Below are 16,673 nucleotides of genomic sequence, written 5' to 3'. Positions count from 1 at the left end.
ACAACAGACGACAGTCTCTCTGCAGATGCCCCCTCCACTCTGTCCTCAGTCTTTCCCTCTCCACACACGGACCTCTCTCTCTGAACTTCCCATGATGCTCATGGTTTATTTGTTTCCCACACAACCCGTACGTATATCACAAAGACTGTGACCTCGCCGTGGAAGGTAGAAGCCATGTCGCGTGCAATGTGTGCACAGCACCAGGCACATCTCACATCTTCAAAACCTGAATTGACTTAGGCATGGCTCCCAAAGCCAGCCCTCATTCCAGCAAAATAAAATAAACGCTGGGGGATTATTAAAGGGTGTGGTAGGCCCTCCCTGTGCCAGCCAGCACACACTCTCCCAGGGGGCTCCTTTGCACACCAGGCGCTCACCACTGTCGGACTGGAATGAGGAACACTGGCTGAGGATGCAGCGCAGCATGGCACGCTGACAGAATCCGGGGTAAGCCACGTAATCGCCCCCACTCCAGTCAAACGCCGAGGAGTGTTAGACCAGCCCTCTCAGCCCACCAAGATTAGTGCCGTTCTGACACGTTACCTGGCAGTGGCCAGCCTTCATCTGGAACCCACTCCCCCAACTCCCAAACTCAGCTCTCAAGCCTGGGGGAGAGTTGGAACAGGACAGGAGCATAACCTCTGAGGCCAATGTGGATCACTGACTTAGAATCATTGGCCAATGTTACAAAGCCAGACTGCACGGAAGAAGTAAGTGGTCATTACTGAGCCTGGAGAAATCCTAAATTCTGAAATCTGTCTGCCTCAACAGCAAACAACAGTTTCTCCAACCTAATACCATCGCTGGTCAGTTTTCTCAGGGTGACAGAGGCTGCTTTTTACTTTTTTATTGTGAAATATGCCAGGTAAACAAAGGAATATATTAAATATATGTTTGGTTCTAAGAAGAAAAGGAAGATGAACACTCGAGGACCCACCCCCCACATTCACAGTGCCATGAAGTTTCCAAGTTTCCTTACTTTACCCATCTCCGCCCCTACAATGATAACCATTCTACTGAATTCAGGGCTAATTATTCCTTTTCATTTTTTTTATTGCTTTACTCCCCATGGAGGTATCCATTAAAAAATATATGTGGCCGGGGCGCCTGGGTGGCGCAGTCGGTTAAGCGTCCGACTTCAGCCAGGTCACGATCTCGCGGTCCGTGAGTTCGAGCCCCGCGTCAGGCTCTGGGCTGATGGCTCAGAGCCTGGAGCCTGTTTCCGTTTCTGTGTCTCCCTCTCTCTCTGCCCCTGCCCCGTTCATGCTCTGTCTCTCTCTGTCCCCAAAATAAATAAACATTGAAAAAAAAAATCTTCAAAAAAAAAATATATGTGGTTTAGTTTGACATTTTTTAACTTTATATAAATTACATCATACTATATTTTGCCCCCCAGTGGCCTGCTCCTCTTGTTCAACACTATGTTTCTGAGATTCCCCCATATTGAGGCAACTATCTTTCACCCCATTTTTACTATGGGATAATATTTCATTCTAAGACTACACACAATTTATGACATTAATGCATTCTTTATTCAACCAGACCCACGCGCTGCACACTAATATGGTGTGTCTATAAATCAAGTTATGCCACATGGGTCGTTGGTGGCAATCCCATGCTGGCTGCCATGTGGCAGACCAGATGGTAAAATAACTAGAGATGTTTCACCCAATTATTCTTAAAGAGTGGATAAATCCCACTCAAAGAGCTTGGAGGTCATGCTTGGCAAGCAAATGGTCCCTTTGCTGGATGAACTTGGGTAGATGAACCTCTAAGTAAAACCCTTACATGGTTCTGGTTCTAAACCTTAATAAAGTAGGAGAAAGGAGAGGAAACAGCTGTTTGACACTGCAGTCTTAACCTTTCTGGGCACACCAGAGCATCCTTGATCATGGTGAGTGGCCCCCAAGTCCAGGAAAAACCTACCCGTCAGACAGCAAAGGCTAAACATTTAGTCCAGAGGCAGCAGGGAGAAGCCCATCCTCCCTGCCCCAGGAAACCAAGGACAGCGGAGGATTGTCCTTGAATCCTGAAGGTTTCATTCATCACCCTCCTAACTACAGTCCTTGATACAAAAATAATCAGCCATGCCACACTTCCCAGCTTTGGGGGTCAGGAGGAGCATACAACAGACTCTCCAGAGCAAAGGAACCTCCCACCACTCTCCCTGAGCACACCCCATAGGCAAGCCCTCACACTGACATAGCCCATCTCCGTTATTTCCTACAATGAGCTTTTGAGGCAGGCGATATCCCCATTTCACATGTGAAAAAAACTGAGGTGCTGAGAGGTTTAGCGGCTCGTCCGATATCACACAGCAAGTAAATGAGAGGCCAGGATTCAATCTGTATTTTCTGATTTCAAAGCCCCGCACCCTTGTCCAGTCAACTACCCCGCTACCACTGCTCGTGCACACCATCTCCTGAAGTGCGGCAGCAACGGGGGAAAGGAGTTCTCAGGGACACAGAAAACACTGCCTTCAGATGATCCTTTCACAAGTGTTTGCTATTGAACGGCAGCAGGCTCCATGTGAACACAGAATAAATACTTAGAAGGCACAGGCCTGTGAAAACTCAGAGGCCATGTGTAGAAAAGGCTACAGGAGCTTAGCAGGCCAATGTGGATGCCCACACGGCCCCAGCTACTTGGAAGGCACTCTGCCCACCAATAATTAACCAGAATCGAATGTCTACCATGTGTGATGGGCAAAAATGCATCCAATTTTCTGTTGGAAGTCTGCTTGCTGCCTTAAAAGACAGTAATCCTCAGCACTAACAATGACAAAGAAGGGCTACTAGGACATGTGAATTTCAAGATTAACTAGAGAACTTCAGAGAGCAATAAATAGGTCAAGAACTTAATTCCAAAGTTACTAAGAGCCAGACTCTGCCTTCCAGCCCCCAAATAAGTGACATCAGTCACATATGACACAAACTTTCCGAGTCAGCTGAAAGACCAAGATGGCAGCTACTAGTGCCAAAGCTAAGAAGGCATCGCTCTCAGCGGGTGATGTGCTGAGGTGTTCTTCTCCGCCAGCTGCTCACTACCAAAGAGATTCTGTTCTCTCTAGTTCTGAGTGCTCCTCAGGCCTCTGTTGACACAAAATTTGCCAATTATATCACTGGTCTTTACCCTGTGACACTTGCCTGTTTATCCCAACTTATAACTCATCTAGTGAGTCGAGAAAAAGTGAATGGTCTCCAGGGTGGGAGGTAACACCTTTGCAGAGGCTTGGAGAAAAGAGAACAGGAAAATGGCACCCTGGCTTCTAGTGACGCCACAGACAAAAGATCTAAACATCTGACCCTCTCTTGCTCCTGACACCTGCCTGGCACCGAAACTGTACAGACCCTCAAAACCACCACATCCAGTGAGGCTGATGGCTGTCATCAGAGGGATCATTTGAGACGCTGTGGGTACTGGCTGAAATCATACTGTGTTTCCCAAAGCATTATTCCCAATCCCTGGGATTTGTTCCAGAAGATTTTTACTAGTTTTTTATCTACTCTCTGCAGGTAATAACGATTTACAAACTGCACTCATATGATTCTTTTCCTTATAATTTCCTTAAAGTGTTTGGGGGTTTTATACACTGTGATAAATAATAAAAACAGGTTCCCAACTCCCTCCTCCCCACCTCTCTAATATACCTAAAACTATTCTCCTGTCTGGGAATTCAGTTGCCAAGGAAATGAGTTTGCACCATTAATACAGGTATGAGACAGGCATGCAGTAAGTTAAGTCACTCTCGATATGTATAATAAGTATAATTCAGACTTCCAGTTCAGGAGGTCTTAATCAATAGCCCAAAGGGAACCCTGGATCACCCCCCAAAAATAGAAATGCACAGACAGAAAATCTCACATACAAAGAACCATTGCTCTAAACATTTGCATGTACATCCTAAAAGGATAACTGTGGTCGCTGACCCTGAATCACAAAACACTAGCCAAGCTCTGTTTGGCGGCTCTTAACCAAATAACCAGTTTAGCCAGCCCCAATCTCTGACAAGGAACCCCTGACCATTCTGAGAATCCTGAGTTCTGTACTCCCCCCTCAGCACCTCCTTAACACACTGAGTTAGGGATAAGCCCTCTGGAAATTTCCAACAGTTTCTAACATAAGCTGTTCCTCGCCACCTCCCAACATGTTTTCCAATAGCTCTGAGCACCTTCCCAGCTCCTCCTTGTCCACAAGCGGGGCGGGGCGGGGCGGGGGGGGGGGGCGGGGGTTGGGGGAGGTTGTCTTACCGAGATCTCCCACCAAAGCAGTTTGTGCTGGGGGGCTGGTGCCGGTTGTCTGGAGCGACAGCTGTCCCGCTGGATTCTCTTGAAGGTGGCTGGGATCCTAGACAGGGGACCCATCACAAGAAAAGACAGAAACAGTGAGAAGCTCAGCCCTGGTTGGTTTGAGATTGTGGCTCAGGAACAAAGTTCACTCCATGCGTTCGGGTTATCCACCACACCTAGCAAGCCACAGCCTCCAGCTCGAACAGGCAGAGGGACAGCCAGATGAGATCTGACGGGGGCCCCCACACAGAGGCGCTCAAACCTGGGAAACAGCTCTTCTTCTCCAAGACCTTCAAGAACACCTCAAGCACTTCCAAGCAACTTGCCTTGTGCACTGAATAAACTTCAGCTGCACCACACGAGACGCAGAACCCATGCTGACCACTGCACTCGTCCATATCACAACCAGAAAGCTCTTAAAAAGCCAAATCAGATTCAATTCAAATCAAATTATGACACCGTTTTGCTAAAAACCCCCTCAACAGCTTTCTGCTTCTTAGGACGAGGTCCAAAGTCCTCACCAAGGCCTTCGAGGCTGGGTGGTCTGAGCCGAGCTGCCCTTGCAGCCTCGCCAGCCACCACTCTCCTTCCTGCTCTCCACGTTCCACCTGGCCGCCTCTGTTCCCACTGCAGGCCGAGCTCTCTCCCACCTTGAAGCCTCTGCACAAGGGACCCCTCGATCTCTCACTCAGCTACCCCACTCCTGCACCTCCCCACACCTCCCCCTCGGCCCGTCTAATCTCTTCAGCTCTGGCGGGTCTCAGCTTCCTCAAAGAAACCCTCCCTGGTCCCCAGCTGAAGTGAGACTTCCCGAAAGTATGGGACTCTCATATCACCCAGTACTTTTCCTTCATCGCTTTGGTCACAATTACAGTTACATAATTATTTCTGCACCTCCTTGTTTCATGTCTAACATTCCCACCTCCACCAAGTAAATCAGAAGCTCCTAGGAGTAGAGACCATATGAATTTTGCCCCCACCATCTGGCTAGCACCTGGTCCAAGACCTAGTACGTACCAGGTGCTCAATTACGGATATACGTGCAGAATGAGCGAATAATTCATGTTTCCTCCAAGCACCAAAAGTACCCAAAGCACCACTCAGTCCAGGGAGGTTTCTCAAGTCAAGGCCCATCCAATCACTGAGATTCCACCCTACTGCCCTTGCATTAGAATTCAAATCTCACTCCCTCAAAGCTACAGAAAGCCTGTTTGGGGCCTGGAAAGTGCCACAGTTACATCACATTTAACGAGAAAAATTATGGAGAAACCCAGCCCATCTCAGGCCTCAGACTTCATGAAATAATTTCCTGCTAGATCCAAAGGTGACTAATTTCAGAGCAGATAAAAAGAAACAAACTGCCCTCATTCAGGACAGAGTGGGAGATACTCCAATTTTCCTGCCTCTGTCTCTATTTTGCTAGTGTGAATCTCTAAGACACACAGCCCCCTTTCTCACCCAATACTGTCTTATAAAAGACACCTTCAAGCTCCTCCAGGAAGTTTAACTGTATTGGGAAGAAAAAGGGGCCCCAAGTAACATTTAATAAAGACATCTTATTTTCGAGAGCCCGTGTGGGATGAAAAGATATTTTCTCTGCTCTCAACGCAAAGTACAACACACTTACAAAGACCTGGCATTTATTTTGGTCCTTTATCAGAAAGCTGTCCTTAAAAAATCATGTCACAGTTTTGATCATGCGAAGAACTGCTTAAGAGGAATCAGGGGGCCAGGACTGGCTGAGCGGCACCCAAACCCAGGTACCTGGTAGAGAACCAAGCCCCGAGTACCTCCTCCTACTCCCACCCAGGCCTGCCCTGCCCCATCCCGGCACAACCCTGGGGAGCAGGGCGGCACTCACCGTCTGTCACGGCACTGCCATTAGGCACGCTTCCCAGATCAACAGTTGGCCCGTCCAGGAAAATTGTCAGCTCACCGCCCGAGACAACACCGCCTTTGTTCTCCGTCTGCAGGTTCAGGGTCAGCTGCGTGTTCTCCACTGTTGAACACAAAAAGCAACAGGGATGGAGTAAAGCAAATGCACCCCACGTTAAGACTGGGTAAGTTGTAAGCCCTCATTTAACCTACTCTGGCGTCCCCGGCGACATTTTCCTGCATCTTCAAATCTGCCTCGGGGCGTGGAAAGAAGAATGGGAAGGAAGAGGTCTAATCGTCATCACTGTTGTATTAGATGGGTGGGAAAAGGCTGTACTCCTATTTTTCAAAACATTTTGTATCACTGGGTTAGCTACCTAATTTCTCCATGACTTCTTTGTCTGCTTGTACTCGAAGGACCATGAGAAGAGCAAAGAGAAATTGTGGCATCCGGAGGAAGGAGTCACAAGCCAGCAACCCCCCTGCCCATATAGACAGACAATGGCGGCAAAAAAAAGAGAAACAGGTCAGGAGACCCTGAGGCAGTGTCATCAGGAGTCATCTCTAGATGAAGGATTTGCAGGGGCTTCTTCTCTTATTTGTGTTAGAAAGTATTACTTGTTTTGAATTTTCACTCCCGAGGAGGTCTCACTTTGAAATGAGGAAAAAAACGTTAAGCAATGAAAGTTTAATAAAGGTGAGTCAGCTCCACAATCGTCCCGTGGCCCTGGGTTAGTCCGTAAGGATAAACCAGCCAAAAAGGGGGTCTACAACCGAGGTGGGAAGGCACCTCGGAGTCACCCAGCCCCTGGGACACCAGGCAAAGTCAGCCCTGTGGACAAACAAGAAGAATCGCGGAACCACAGCAGAAAAAAGGAACAAACTGACACGAGGCAGATGCCCCAAAGCCTACGTGGGCTAGAAACTGCGGCACAAGCGCCCCCCGACTCCCCACCAGCAGGCCCGGCCACACAGAACAGCTTCCACCCAGTTACTGCTCGGGAGCCATTCGGTAATTACCAAGAGAGCCGCGTTTATGAGGATTTCCAAAGGGCCTTCCCACATCTTACAAAACCAGACTACAAAAGAGCCACATACTCCAACCTCCTTCCCCACCCACCGCCCACCAAACCGCCACTTTATTTTATCTCTGAGTTGCCACTAGATTATTATAAGCTATCTCCCTGGTCCTCTAGAACAAGGCAGGGTATGCATAAATAAGTATCTCTGTGAGCACTTTCTAGAAACAACCTCTCCCCCCAACTAAAAAAGCCTGTCCCAAATCAAAATACAGACACAGTCCTTTAAGAACTTAGGAAAAGTCTGGATCAAATCAGGATCTACTATAATAATGTGGGAACCAGTCACCCTTTGGGTTTTCAAGTTCTCCTAAGCGTCTCTCCCTTACCTTAACCTCTCTTCCCTGAAATGGATCTCTCCAAATCCTTTGGAGTCTGTTGCTATTTTCGGTCACTTTCACTCAGGAACTTGGTGAGTTCCAAATATTTATATAAAATAACACTTGTAATCTGAAAACTAGTTCCTTCAAAAGTCCAGCAGTCAGGAAAGAACTGAGGCCTTTTGACAACCAGCACCCTTTGCCAGCCATGCAAATGAGCCACCTCGGAAGTCAAGCCTCCAGCCCTAGTCTTGCTTTCAGATGACTATGGTCCAGCCAATGTATGGACTACAGCCTCATGAGACATCCCTGGCCAGATTTCCCAGCTCAGCCACTCACAAATCTTCACCCACTGAAACCAGGAGACAACAAACGTTTATTATTGTTGTTTAAAAGAAAAGTCAAGGGTTGGGGCGCCTGGGTGGCGCAGTCGGTTAAGCGTCCGACTTCAGCCAGGTCACGATCTCGCGCTCCGTGAGTTCGAGCCCCGCGTCGGGCTCTGGGCTGATGGCTCAGAGCCTGGAGCCTGTTTCCGATTCTGTGTCTCCCTCTCTCTCTGCCCCTCCCCCGTTCATGCTCTGTCTCTCTCTGTCCCAAAAATAAATAAACATTGAAAAAAAAAATCTTTAAAAAAGAAAAGTCAAGGGTGTCTGCCTACTTATTATGCCTAGATCCAGGGCCCAAGTGGAGCACAGAGTTCAGGAGGGGCGTGTGCCAGGGAGACCGGGTTCAAATCTCACTTTTACTACGTGGTGCTTGTAGCGTTGTGCAAATTACTTAACGTGAGCACCAGTCTCCCCATCTGGAAAACAGGAGCACCCCATGGGCTCCTAATAAGCTGTCATTTTTATTATCTCCCTGTTGACTTTCCTGTTTCTAGGCTGAAGAGTCCCAGTTCTCTTGGTCTACCTTGTTCACTGCAAAGTTGCGCCTCTCTTGACCTTTTGGAGCCTTTTCTGGGTTGCAGCAACAAACTCCAAAAAGTCTTCTAAGGTGAGCTACTTAGAAGATGAACTGTTTTCTCATCTTGTTTCCAGGACACTTCCTAAAGATGCCCATCCTTTTGGATTCAGCACACCAGCCTTGGAAATGTGTTGGGATGAGTATTCTAGAAGGGTTCCGTGATTCCTTTCTTAGTGTCTCAAAGGCCATTATTTTACAAATGTAGTGTGGGCATGTCTTCCCCTCCTTTCTGGAGGGATGATAATGCTCAATGGGAAGGCAGAGGCGGCCCAGGCCTCTTGTTGCTGATTTCAAACTCCTGACAGTCACATTGCCATGGTCCTCTGACAGAAGCCACAGGTGTAACTTGACTTTTTCTCTACATGGTCTCATCTCAAGGCTCCAACTTAGCTCTTCTCTTCTGTTTACCCATTAATCATGTCTAGTAGAGTCATTATATACCGGTAGGCTCAGAAGCTACCTTGCAATGCCCTGAAATACATTTTATCTTCAAAAAAAGCCAGTGGGAAGGGACGTCTTTCCCCCTTCAACAAAATTTGGGAGACGATAATGCTCCACTGTTCTATTCGCTAAAAAGAGAGAGTCGGAGATACCTCTGGCCATCACTGTCAGAGCCAAGTGATCAAATGAAGCATCGCTAACAGCAAGACCACCCGACACACAAACTTCATGACGTGACACAGGATGAGGTACACAACATCGCTTTTTTTAGGTAACTTTTTTAAGTTTATTGTTTATTTATTTTGAGAGAGAGAGATAGAGACCAAACGGGAGGGGCAGAGAGATAGGGAGACAGAATCCCAAGCAGTCCCCAAGCTGTCAGCGCAGAGCCTGACGAGAGGCTCCAACTCACCAACTGTGAGATAGTGACCTGAGCTGAAGTCAAGAGTCAGACACCTAACCGACTGGGCCACTCATGCACCCCGCAACATCACTTTTCAAGTCTTCTTTCTAAAAGCATTTAGCCTGAATCCAACTAACCCACTAAATCTCCTTCCCAATTTACAGGAAATATAGGGACAGAGAAACAAATTCACAATACCACGAGGAAGCAATCAGACAAATCCAGAATATGGGACACATATATAATATCCTGGACTTTTCAAAAAGACAATGTCATTACACTGCTTCTTTTCTAAAAAGAGGGGCAAAAGGACACCTAGGTGGCTCAGTCAGTTAAGCACCCAACTCTTGATTTTGGCTCAGGTCATGATCTCATGGTTCATGGGATTGAGCCCCATGTGGGGCTCTGTGCTAACAGCGCAGAGGAGCTTGGGATTCTCTCTCTCTCCCTCTCTCTCTGCCCCACCCCGGCCCATGCACTGTCTCTCTCAAAATAACTAAAATCTTTAAAAACTTACCAAAAAAAAAAAAAAAAAAAAAAAAGAAGGGCAAGGAGACTCTTCTAGATTTAAAGAAATATAACCACCAAACGCCAGGCAATGTTTTACCAAACATCGGCTTGAAAAGTATTCCTGGGGCAATTGGAGAAATTTACATCCAGACTGGATATTAAATGATGTATGAAACGACTGCTAATTTTCCGAGGTTCAACGTGAATGTCATTCTCGGGAGATGCAAATTATGCAAGTATTCTCAGATGGTTTTATAGGAGAATACGCTGAAGTTTTTAGGAATGAGGTGCCATGGTATCTGCAGTTTACCTTCAAATGGTCAGGAAAAAGAATGCACACACCCACAGGCTCACACGTGTCGGCAAAACAAAGGCAGCAGCGTGCTAGCAAGGTCTAGGTGGAGGGCCTCTGGGTGTGCGCTGTATTACTCTTTCCATTCTCCTGTAGGTTTGAAATTTTCATAATAAAAAAGTTGGAAAGGGCTTTTTTAAATTGGCACGGCTATTAAAAAATTAAGCCTCTGAGAACAGAACTCCCCATTATTCTCTTTGAAAAAAATACCTGAGCCAGGGGAGCCCTACAATGCATAATGGGACTAAAGAAACCATTAGTTAATTGAGTGACAGACCTGAGCATACCGGGGAGGCTGAAAGGAGTAAGTGTGGCTGGAAAACATATACTGGAATCCCAGCTATAAACAGCAGCATTAGCCACTTGGTCTCCGGGGCCCTCGGGTTTCACTACAGCCACACTGACGACTCCACAAAGGGCCTTTCTCCTGCAGCATGTCGTCCTGCTGCCTTGTGAGGCGCTGCTCAAAAACCAGGAAACTGATGGAAGAACGGGTACGGTACAGTGATTTCGCCTAGGAAGCGCACCTCGTCAGGCCCCCTCCACCTGTGGTCACGCAGTTCACGGACGTGGAGCGAGCACCTCCTAGTCTCGTGCCTGAGATTAAACAGAAACAAAACAGACAAAAACACCGTGCCTGGGTGTTTCTATTCTAGTTGGGAGACACAATAAGCAGGCTTTTTGTTTTTTGTTTTTTAAGAAAATTGCATAATCTGTTAGAAGGTGGCAAGTGCAGGAGAAACACCAGTGAGGAAAGCGGGTGGTGAGCGCTGGAGGCGGGAGGAGGACCTGCAGTCGTGAGGAAATGTCCCTGGGAAGGCAACAACTAAGCAGAGACCAAAAGAAGGATGGGGCAGGGGAGGCCACGTAGGTATCCGGGGAAGAATCTTCTAGGTGGAGAGGAAAGGAAGCGCAGAGGCCCCACGTGGGAGCGTGCCTGGCATGTGTGAGGAACGGCAAGGAGGCTGGTATGGCTGGAATGGCCGAGGGAAGACAAGAGCAGGACATGAGGGCAGTAGGTAGGTAACCAGAGGCCACAAGGAGACCCTTGGAGCTCTTGCAAGGTCTCTGGAGTTTACTCCGTGTGAGATTGGGAGCCATTAGGGGATCGTGAGCAAGGAAGGGACGTGACTGGTGCTGTAGTGCTATCACTCAGGCCACGGGAGGAGCAAGGGCAGAAGCACATGAGACCTGGTAGGAAGTCAGTACAATATTCCAGGCCAGAGCAGATGATGGGTTGGGCCAAGGCCATGGCAACACCTTCTGGGAACACGGTGGTTAACGAAGACTCTACCCTGGCCTCCTCCCTAGCACGTGTTAGGAAAGACCCATGACTCCCACCAAGCACATGGGGTCCCCAGACCCTTGGAATGAAAGCTTTGGGCAAGATGATGGGCAGGCACTGCAAAAAGCGCCAACTCAGAGCATGGCCGGAGGAAGTCTGATTTAGTTACGGCCAAATGGAACATATATAATGAAAATATTCCGCTGGCAGGGGACTTCAGTTCTCTGAGAAAGCCAAGGTCCCAGTTAGCGCGTGCTAATAACTTCAGCAATCAGCAAATGTACTTCTTCGGTTATGGGACTGTGCCCTTCTGTTCCGTTCTAAGTACTAACTGGCTATCCATACCACATAATGCTGTGTTACGAAGGTCAACAGACCGCAGGAGAGCCGGACATTAGAATCTAGGGGACGAGAACTTGCAAACTCTCAAGGACCGTGCCAGGAGAACACTGGGCAAGCTAGCATGCCAATGGAGACCAGCAGACATTGGGCACCACCACCTCATCAGAAAGGAAAAAGAAGAACCCAACCAGATCAAGCATTTTGATCTGCCTATGAGTTTACAGGAGACACAGGGGGACAGAGGAACATGTCAAAACACACTTCAGGAACATAAACAGCACAATCCTTAAAAGGTGAGAAACCACAAGACAAACTGTCCATTTTCTTCAACAATCAACTCTGAGGGGTAAAAGGAGGAAGGAGAACATATTGGTTAAAAGGGACTGAAGAGACCTATCAGCATTACTTGTATCCCGATTCAAACAAACCCATGGTAGAAAAGAAACTTTGTAAGACAACTGGGGAAACGTAAAGCCGGGCTAGATATTTGATGATATTTCAATAACTATCAGTATGCTTTTTAGGTATGAAATTGGCATTATGGTTATGGGAGCCCTTACCTTTTAGAACTACATGGTAAAATACTTACGGATGAAACACACCTGGGGTTTAAGGAAAAACAACCCAGCGGGGACTGGGGTAAGGAGTAAGATGAAACAGGGATGGCTGTCGGTAGGCGGCTGTGGAGCTGACTGACAGGCTCACAGGGGTCCACGGGCTGTTCTTTCCACTTTCACGTATGCCTGACACTTTCCAGAACAGTTATTTTCAAGCCAGCGTACCTCAGGCACAAACAGTGAATGAAACCAACTAAAATTCTTACAAGAATTCAATATCACATGTGCAGTCTGAAATACAAAAAGGTAGGGAATGTACAAACAAGCTGCTTCAGGAGTAACTCCTACTTTTATTTTTCCTTTACTTCAAAGCCTCAGATTTGCAAGTGGCTTCAGGTTAATAATTTCCTACTGGGAAGAGCAGTTATGTGCAATAAAGATGAGTAATATTTTTCTAAGAGTGACTTTTTCCCTTTCTTGACTTGGACTTGTTAATATGCTTTTTGCATATGGTACCAATAAGTATAGATAAATAGGGCATGGAAGTTGCCTTCCTTTTTCCAACAAAAGAAAAAACTATGTAAACCAGAACTGCCAAAATGTGCCACTATTAATGCGATTCAGTTATGAAATCCAGAACTCCTGCCTGGACAGTTTCACTGCAGTGTATGAAGGAACGTTCTACGTTAGAATCTTCTGTCATCACTGCTCCCTCCTGCTCCCACACCACCAAAACTTATGTGCACGTACACACATTATCTTTTAAAAGGAAGAATCTCGTTTTTTTGTTTTCCTCCTAACTCTGAATACAAATGTAAGGATTTACCTGGAAATTTGAGAAAAATAAAACCAGACACAAAAGTAGGATACCTTTAAGGAAGGCTAAGTACTCTCAGGTCAAGCATCTCGGAAGCCCGATGAAGATGTGATTGATTTGGCCTTAACAGAGCCGCTCAGTGGAACAAACAACCTTCTTCCTGTCTCCTCCTGCCCCCCAATCCCATAGGCCCATCAAAAGAAAGTGAAAATAAGCAGGGCATTCATTAACAGGTCAGTGTTCATTCTACACATAGCTGTGAAACACTGGTGCACAGAGGAACGGAACAGGAGGAAATTCCAGAAGGGCAGAGAGTAAATAGTCTCCTTTCCATTCCCCGCCTCCCTGTAACTCAGACACACACAGGATGGAGTGTACCCCAGATTTAAAGAGAACACTCTTTCACATTCCCTTTGCAGTAAAGGAAGCCAGAGGCTTCCAGGATTTACTGTTATGATGTCTCTTTGGCTTCCAAACTTAGCCAGAGCCTAACAAGAGAAAGTCTTTTCTAGCAAGCTAGCATCAGATCATAAACATTGGAATTCTTATTGGGGTGACAGTGTTGACTCTGCTTCACCCCACCTCTCCTCGGCCCCCATCACTGATGATTTGGCAGGCTCTTCCCAGAACACAGGGTGCAAGGAAGAGTCTACTTTGGCCTTGAGACTCTTCTGTATGCTGCTGCTGGGAGTCCCTCAACGATCTCGAAATGAAAGTTTTGGTCTACTGGGGGTTCCATTAACTCCTTTAGAAATGAAATTAGCTTCATTTTACGAAGCTAATTTGTAAATTTTTATTTTCTCTCTTTCTTTCTTGTTCATTCACTCAAGAAGCATTTTCTGGGCATCCACTATCCGCCTGACACTGTGCTAGAAGCTGGGTTATAATGAAAAATGAAAATAGACTAAGTCTCTGCATTTAGGAACCTCACAAGTCAGTTGAGAGAAACAAATAAATAATCTAGCAGAGAAATATAAAGTTGCAACTGTATTAGCAGATTCCATGCAAGACATCAGTGTCCCATGAGCACTGGATAGCTGGCCTCATCAGTGCATCAGGAAGTTTCCTGAGGAACTGACAACTCAACTGTGCTCTGAAGTTTCAAGCATACAATTAGCGTGTTGAAGGGTGGGGTGGAGTGGAGAGGAAGACCATTTCAGGCAGAGGAAACACCAGGTGCAAAGGCCTTGTGGCACAATGAGCTGGATGAATTTAGGAAACTAAACAGAGATGGAATTGTGATCCAAATGGGGTAGAAGATCCAGATGGTGGCCATACACTGCAGTGCCTTGTGGGTCCGCCATGTTGAAAAGTTCTTCTCTATCTTAAGAGCAGCAGCAAGTTACTTAAGGGTTTTTCATCAAGGTGTGACAAGATCAGCTTTGTGATTTCAAAAATCATTGTCTGCACACAAACTGGAAGAAGGACAGAAGTAAGGAGGCCAAAGGAAAACACAGCAGAGGTGGAGACAAAAGAGGTAGGCAGACTTGCAGACTTGCAAAGGTAAAAACCAAGAGAACCTGAAAACAGATTAGCAAAGTAAGTGGGCAAGGAGGATAGAGGTATCAAAGATGACTCATAAGCTTCTAAGTTACCTAACTGGACAAATGGTGGGTCTACATATTGAAATATGGAACAATGGAAGGGGATCAAGTCTGGGGAAGTGGCGATGAGGTCAGATTTGGACATGTTTCTGGCATATCCACAAGGAGACAGCAGGAAAGTGGGCAGGTACGTAAATATGGAGCTCAGAGGAGACATCTCAGTTGGAGATTCAAACCTATGGGTCATCTGCACGTGGTGGTTATGCATAAAGAGGAGGTATGGGTGGGAATGTGATCACAGAAGACGGAATGATAGGGAACAGTTAACAGTCAAACAGATGAAGATGACCTTGCAAAGACAGAGAACACTCAAGAGAGGCAGCAGGAAAATAAGGAAGGATTCCTGAGAAGGCAGGAAAAATGGGCTCCGAAGCATGGATGGAGAATCCGTCCTTAGACAGTAGGAAGAGGGACAGCTCCCCCACCAGAGGAAAGAGAGAGGAGGCATTAGGCACACGCATCCTCGTTTCGGTACACGACAGATCCATTGATCATGATCATCTTTATTTCTTTTGATTCATGCCAAAAGCCAAAGCCCATGCAGGAACAGACATTTTCCTTTACTTACCAAAAAAAAAAAAAAAAAAAAAAGCGCACGGCATGTACTTTTCAGAACGAGCTATTCATCACAGCCATCCACTGAGTAAGGTACATTAGAGCCAGAGTCTTTCTTGAACCAACTGAGGGTCCTTTTAACACAGAATACATCTGTCTTGGTAAACCTCACCATGTGTCAAGCTGTAGCATATGCTTTAATTTTTTAAGTGATTCAGGGGCAATAAATACAGATATGGGGAAGTAAAGTCTTTAGAATAAACTGTCAATCCATGAGTTACTGCTGCTTTGTCATCAGAGCTCCTCATCCCCAACGGGAAGGAGAGTCCTCACACCCACGAACGGCAATTCCTAGATTCCTAGATCGGAGCCACCCTAACAGCTCATCCATTCTCCGTGCCCTCAAGGAACCTCAGCAGCCACACCACCTCTCCCTGTGGCACGGGATCAAAACCATGTTTATAAACATGGCAGGGGCAGGCTTCCAGTGAACAAACCTCCTTTTCAATGGTCTTTAAATACAAAATGTAGGAGCCTGGCCAGAAGAGAACTTTTACGGTTAAGATTCTGCTTTTAAAAATGCAGCAGTTATAAACTTCCAGTTGCAAGATAAGTAAGGACTGGGGATGTAATGTACAACATGGTGACTATACTTGATACTGATCTATTTGAAAGTTACTAGGACAGTAAATCTTAAAAGTTCTCATCAAAAGGAGAAAAACATGTTTTCTTTTTTCTTTCTGTATCTGAGATGATGTATGTTAACTAAACTTGAGGTAATCACTTCACAATAAAAAAATCTCCTTTCTAAAAAACTGCTTTTTAAAAATTACGATTTCTGGGTGCCTGGGTGGTTCAGTCAGTTAAGTGTCTGACTCTTGGTTTCGGCTCAGGTTATGATCTGACAGTTCGTGGGTTCAACTCCCACATCAGGCTCTGTGCTGACAGCAGAAAGCTTGCTTGGGATTCTCTCTGTCTCTATCTGTCTCTCTCTCTCTCTCTCTCTCTGCCCCTCCACCCTATGTCTCTCTCACTCTCAAAATAAATAAAACTTTAAAATATAATGAAATAAATAAAAATTATAATTTCAGATGAGTGAAATATGCCACAATGAAGATATGGATTAATGATGATCAAGAGTGTACAAGAACCTGGAAAATTATTCATACTACATATGTTAAGTCAAAGAAAGAACATGATGGGGGGTTCAGTCGCTTAAGTGTCCAACTCCTGGTTTCAGCTCAGGTCATAATCTTACGATTCATTGAGTTCCAGCCCCTC

General features: G+C 46.3%; 1 protein-coding gene across 3 annotated transcripts in view; it reads right to left on the bottom strand.

Moving 5' to 3' along the window:
• The window catches only part of WWP2 (WW domain containing E3 ubiquitin protein ligase 2), a 151,249-nt gene that overhangs the window by 78,530 nt on the left and 56,046 nt on the right, over nt 1-16,673 (bottom strand). Inside the window, exons 1-3 of one of the 3 annotated variants that reach the window (XM_023245699.2) lie at nt 10,510-10,603; nt 6,151-6,288; nt 4,251-4,347 (exon numbers count right to left, since the gene is read on the bottom strand). In XM_023245699.2, the coding sequence (XP_023101467.1) occupies nt 4,251-4,347; nt 6,151-6,288; nt 10,510-10,588 (314 nt within the window). In that variant the 5' untranslated portion in view covers nt 10,589-10,603. Of the gene's footprint in view, nt 1-4,250; nt 4,348-6,150; nt 6,289-6,377; nt 6,397-10,509; nt 10,604-16,673 lie in introns of those variants that run through there. The other 2 variants (XM_023245700.2, XM_023245698.2) reach the window with 2 other exon arrangements.

Source organism: Felis catus, chromosome E2, assembly GCF_018350175.1.
Source record: "Felis catus isolate Fca126 chromosome E2, F.catus_Fca126_mat1.0, whole genome shotgun sequence".
Classification (NCBI taxonomy): Eukaryota; Metazoa; Chordata; class Mammalia; order Carnivora; family Felidae; genus Felis; species Felis catus.
This window is presented reverse-complemented; position numbering and strand designations above follow the sequence as displayed.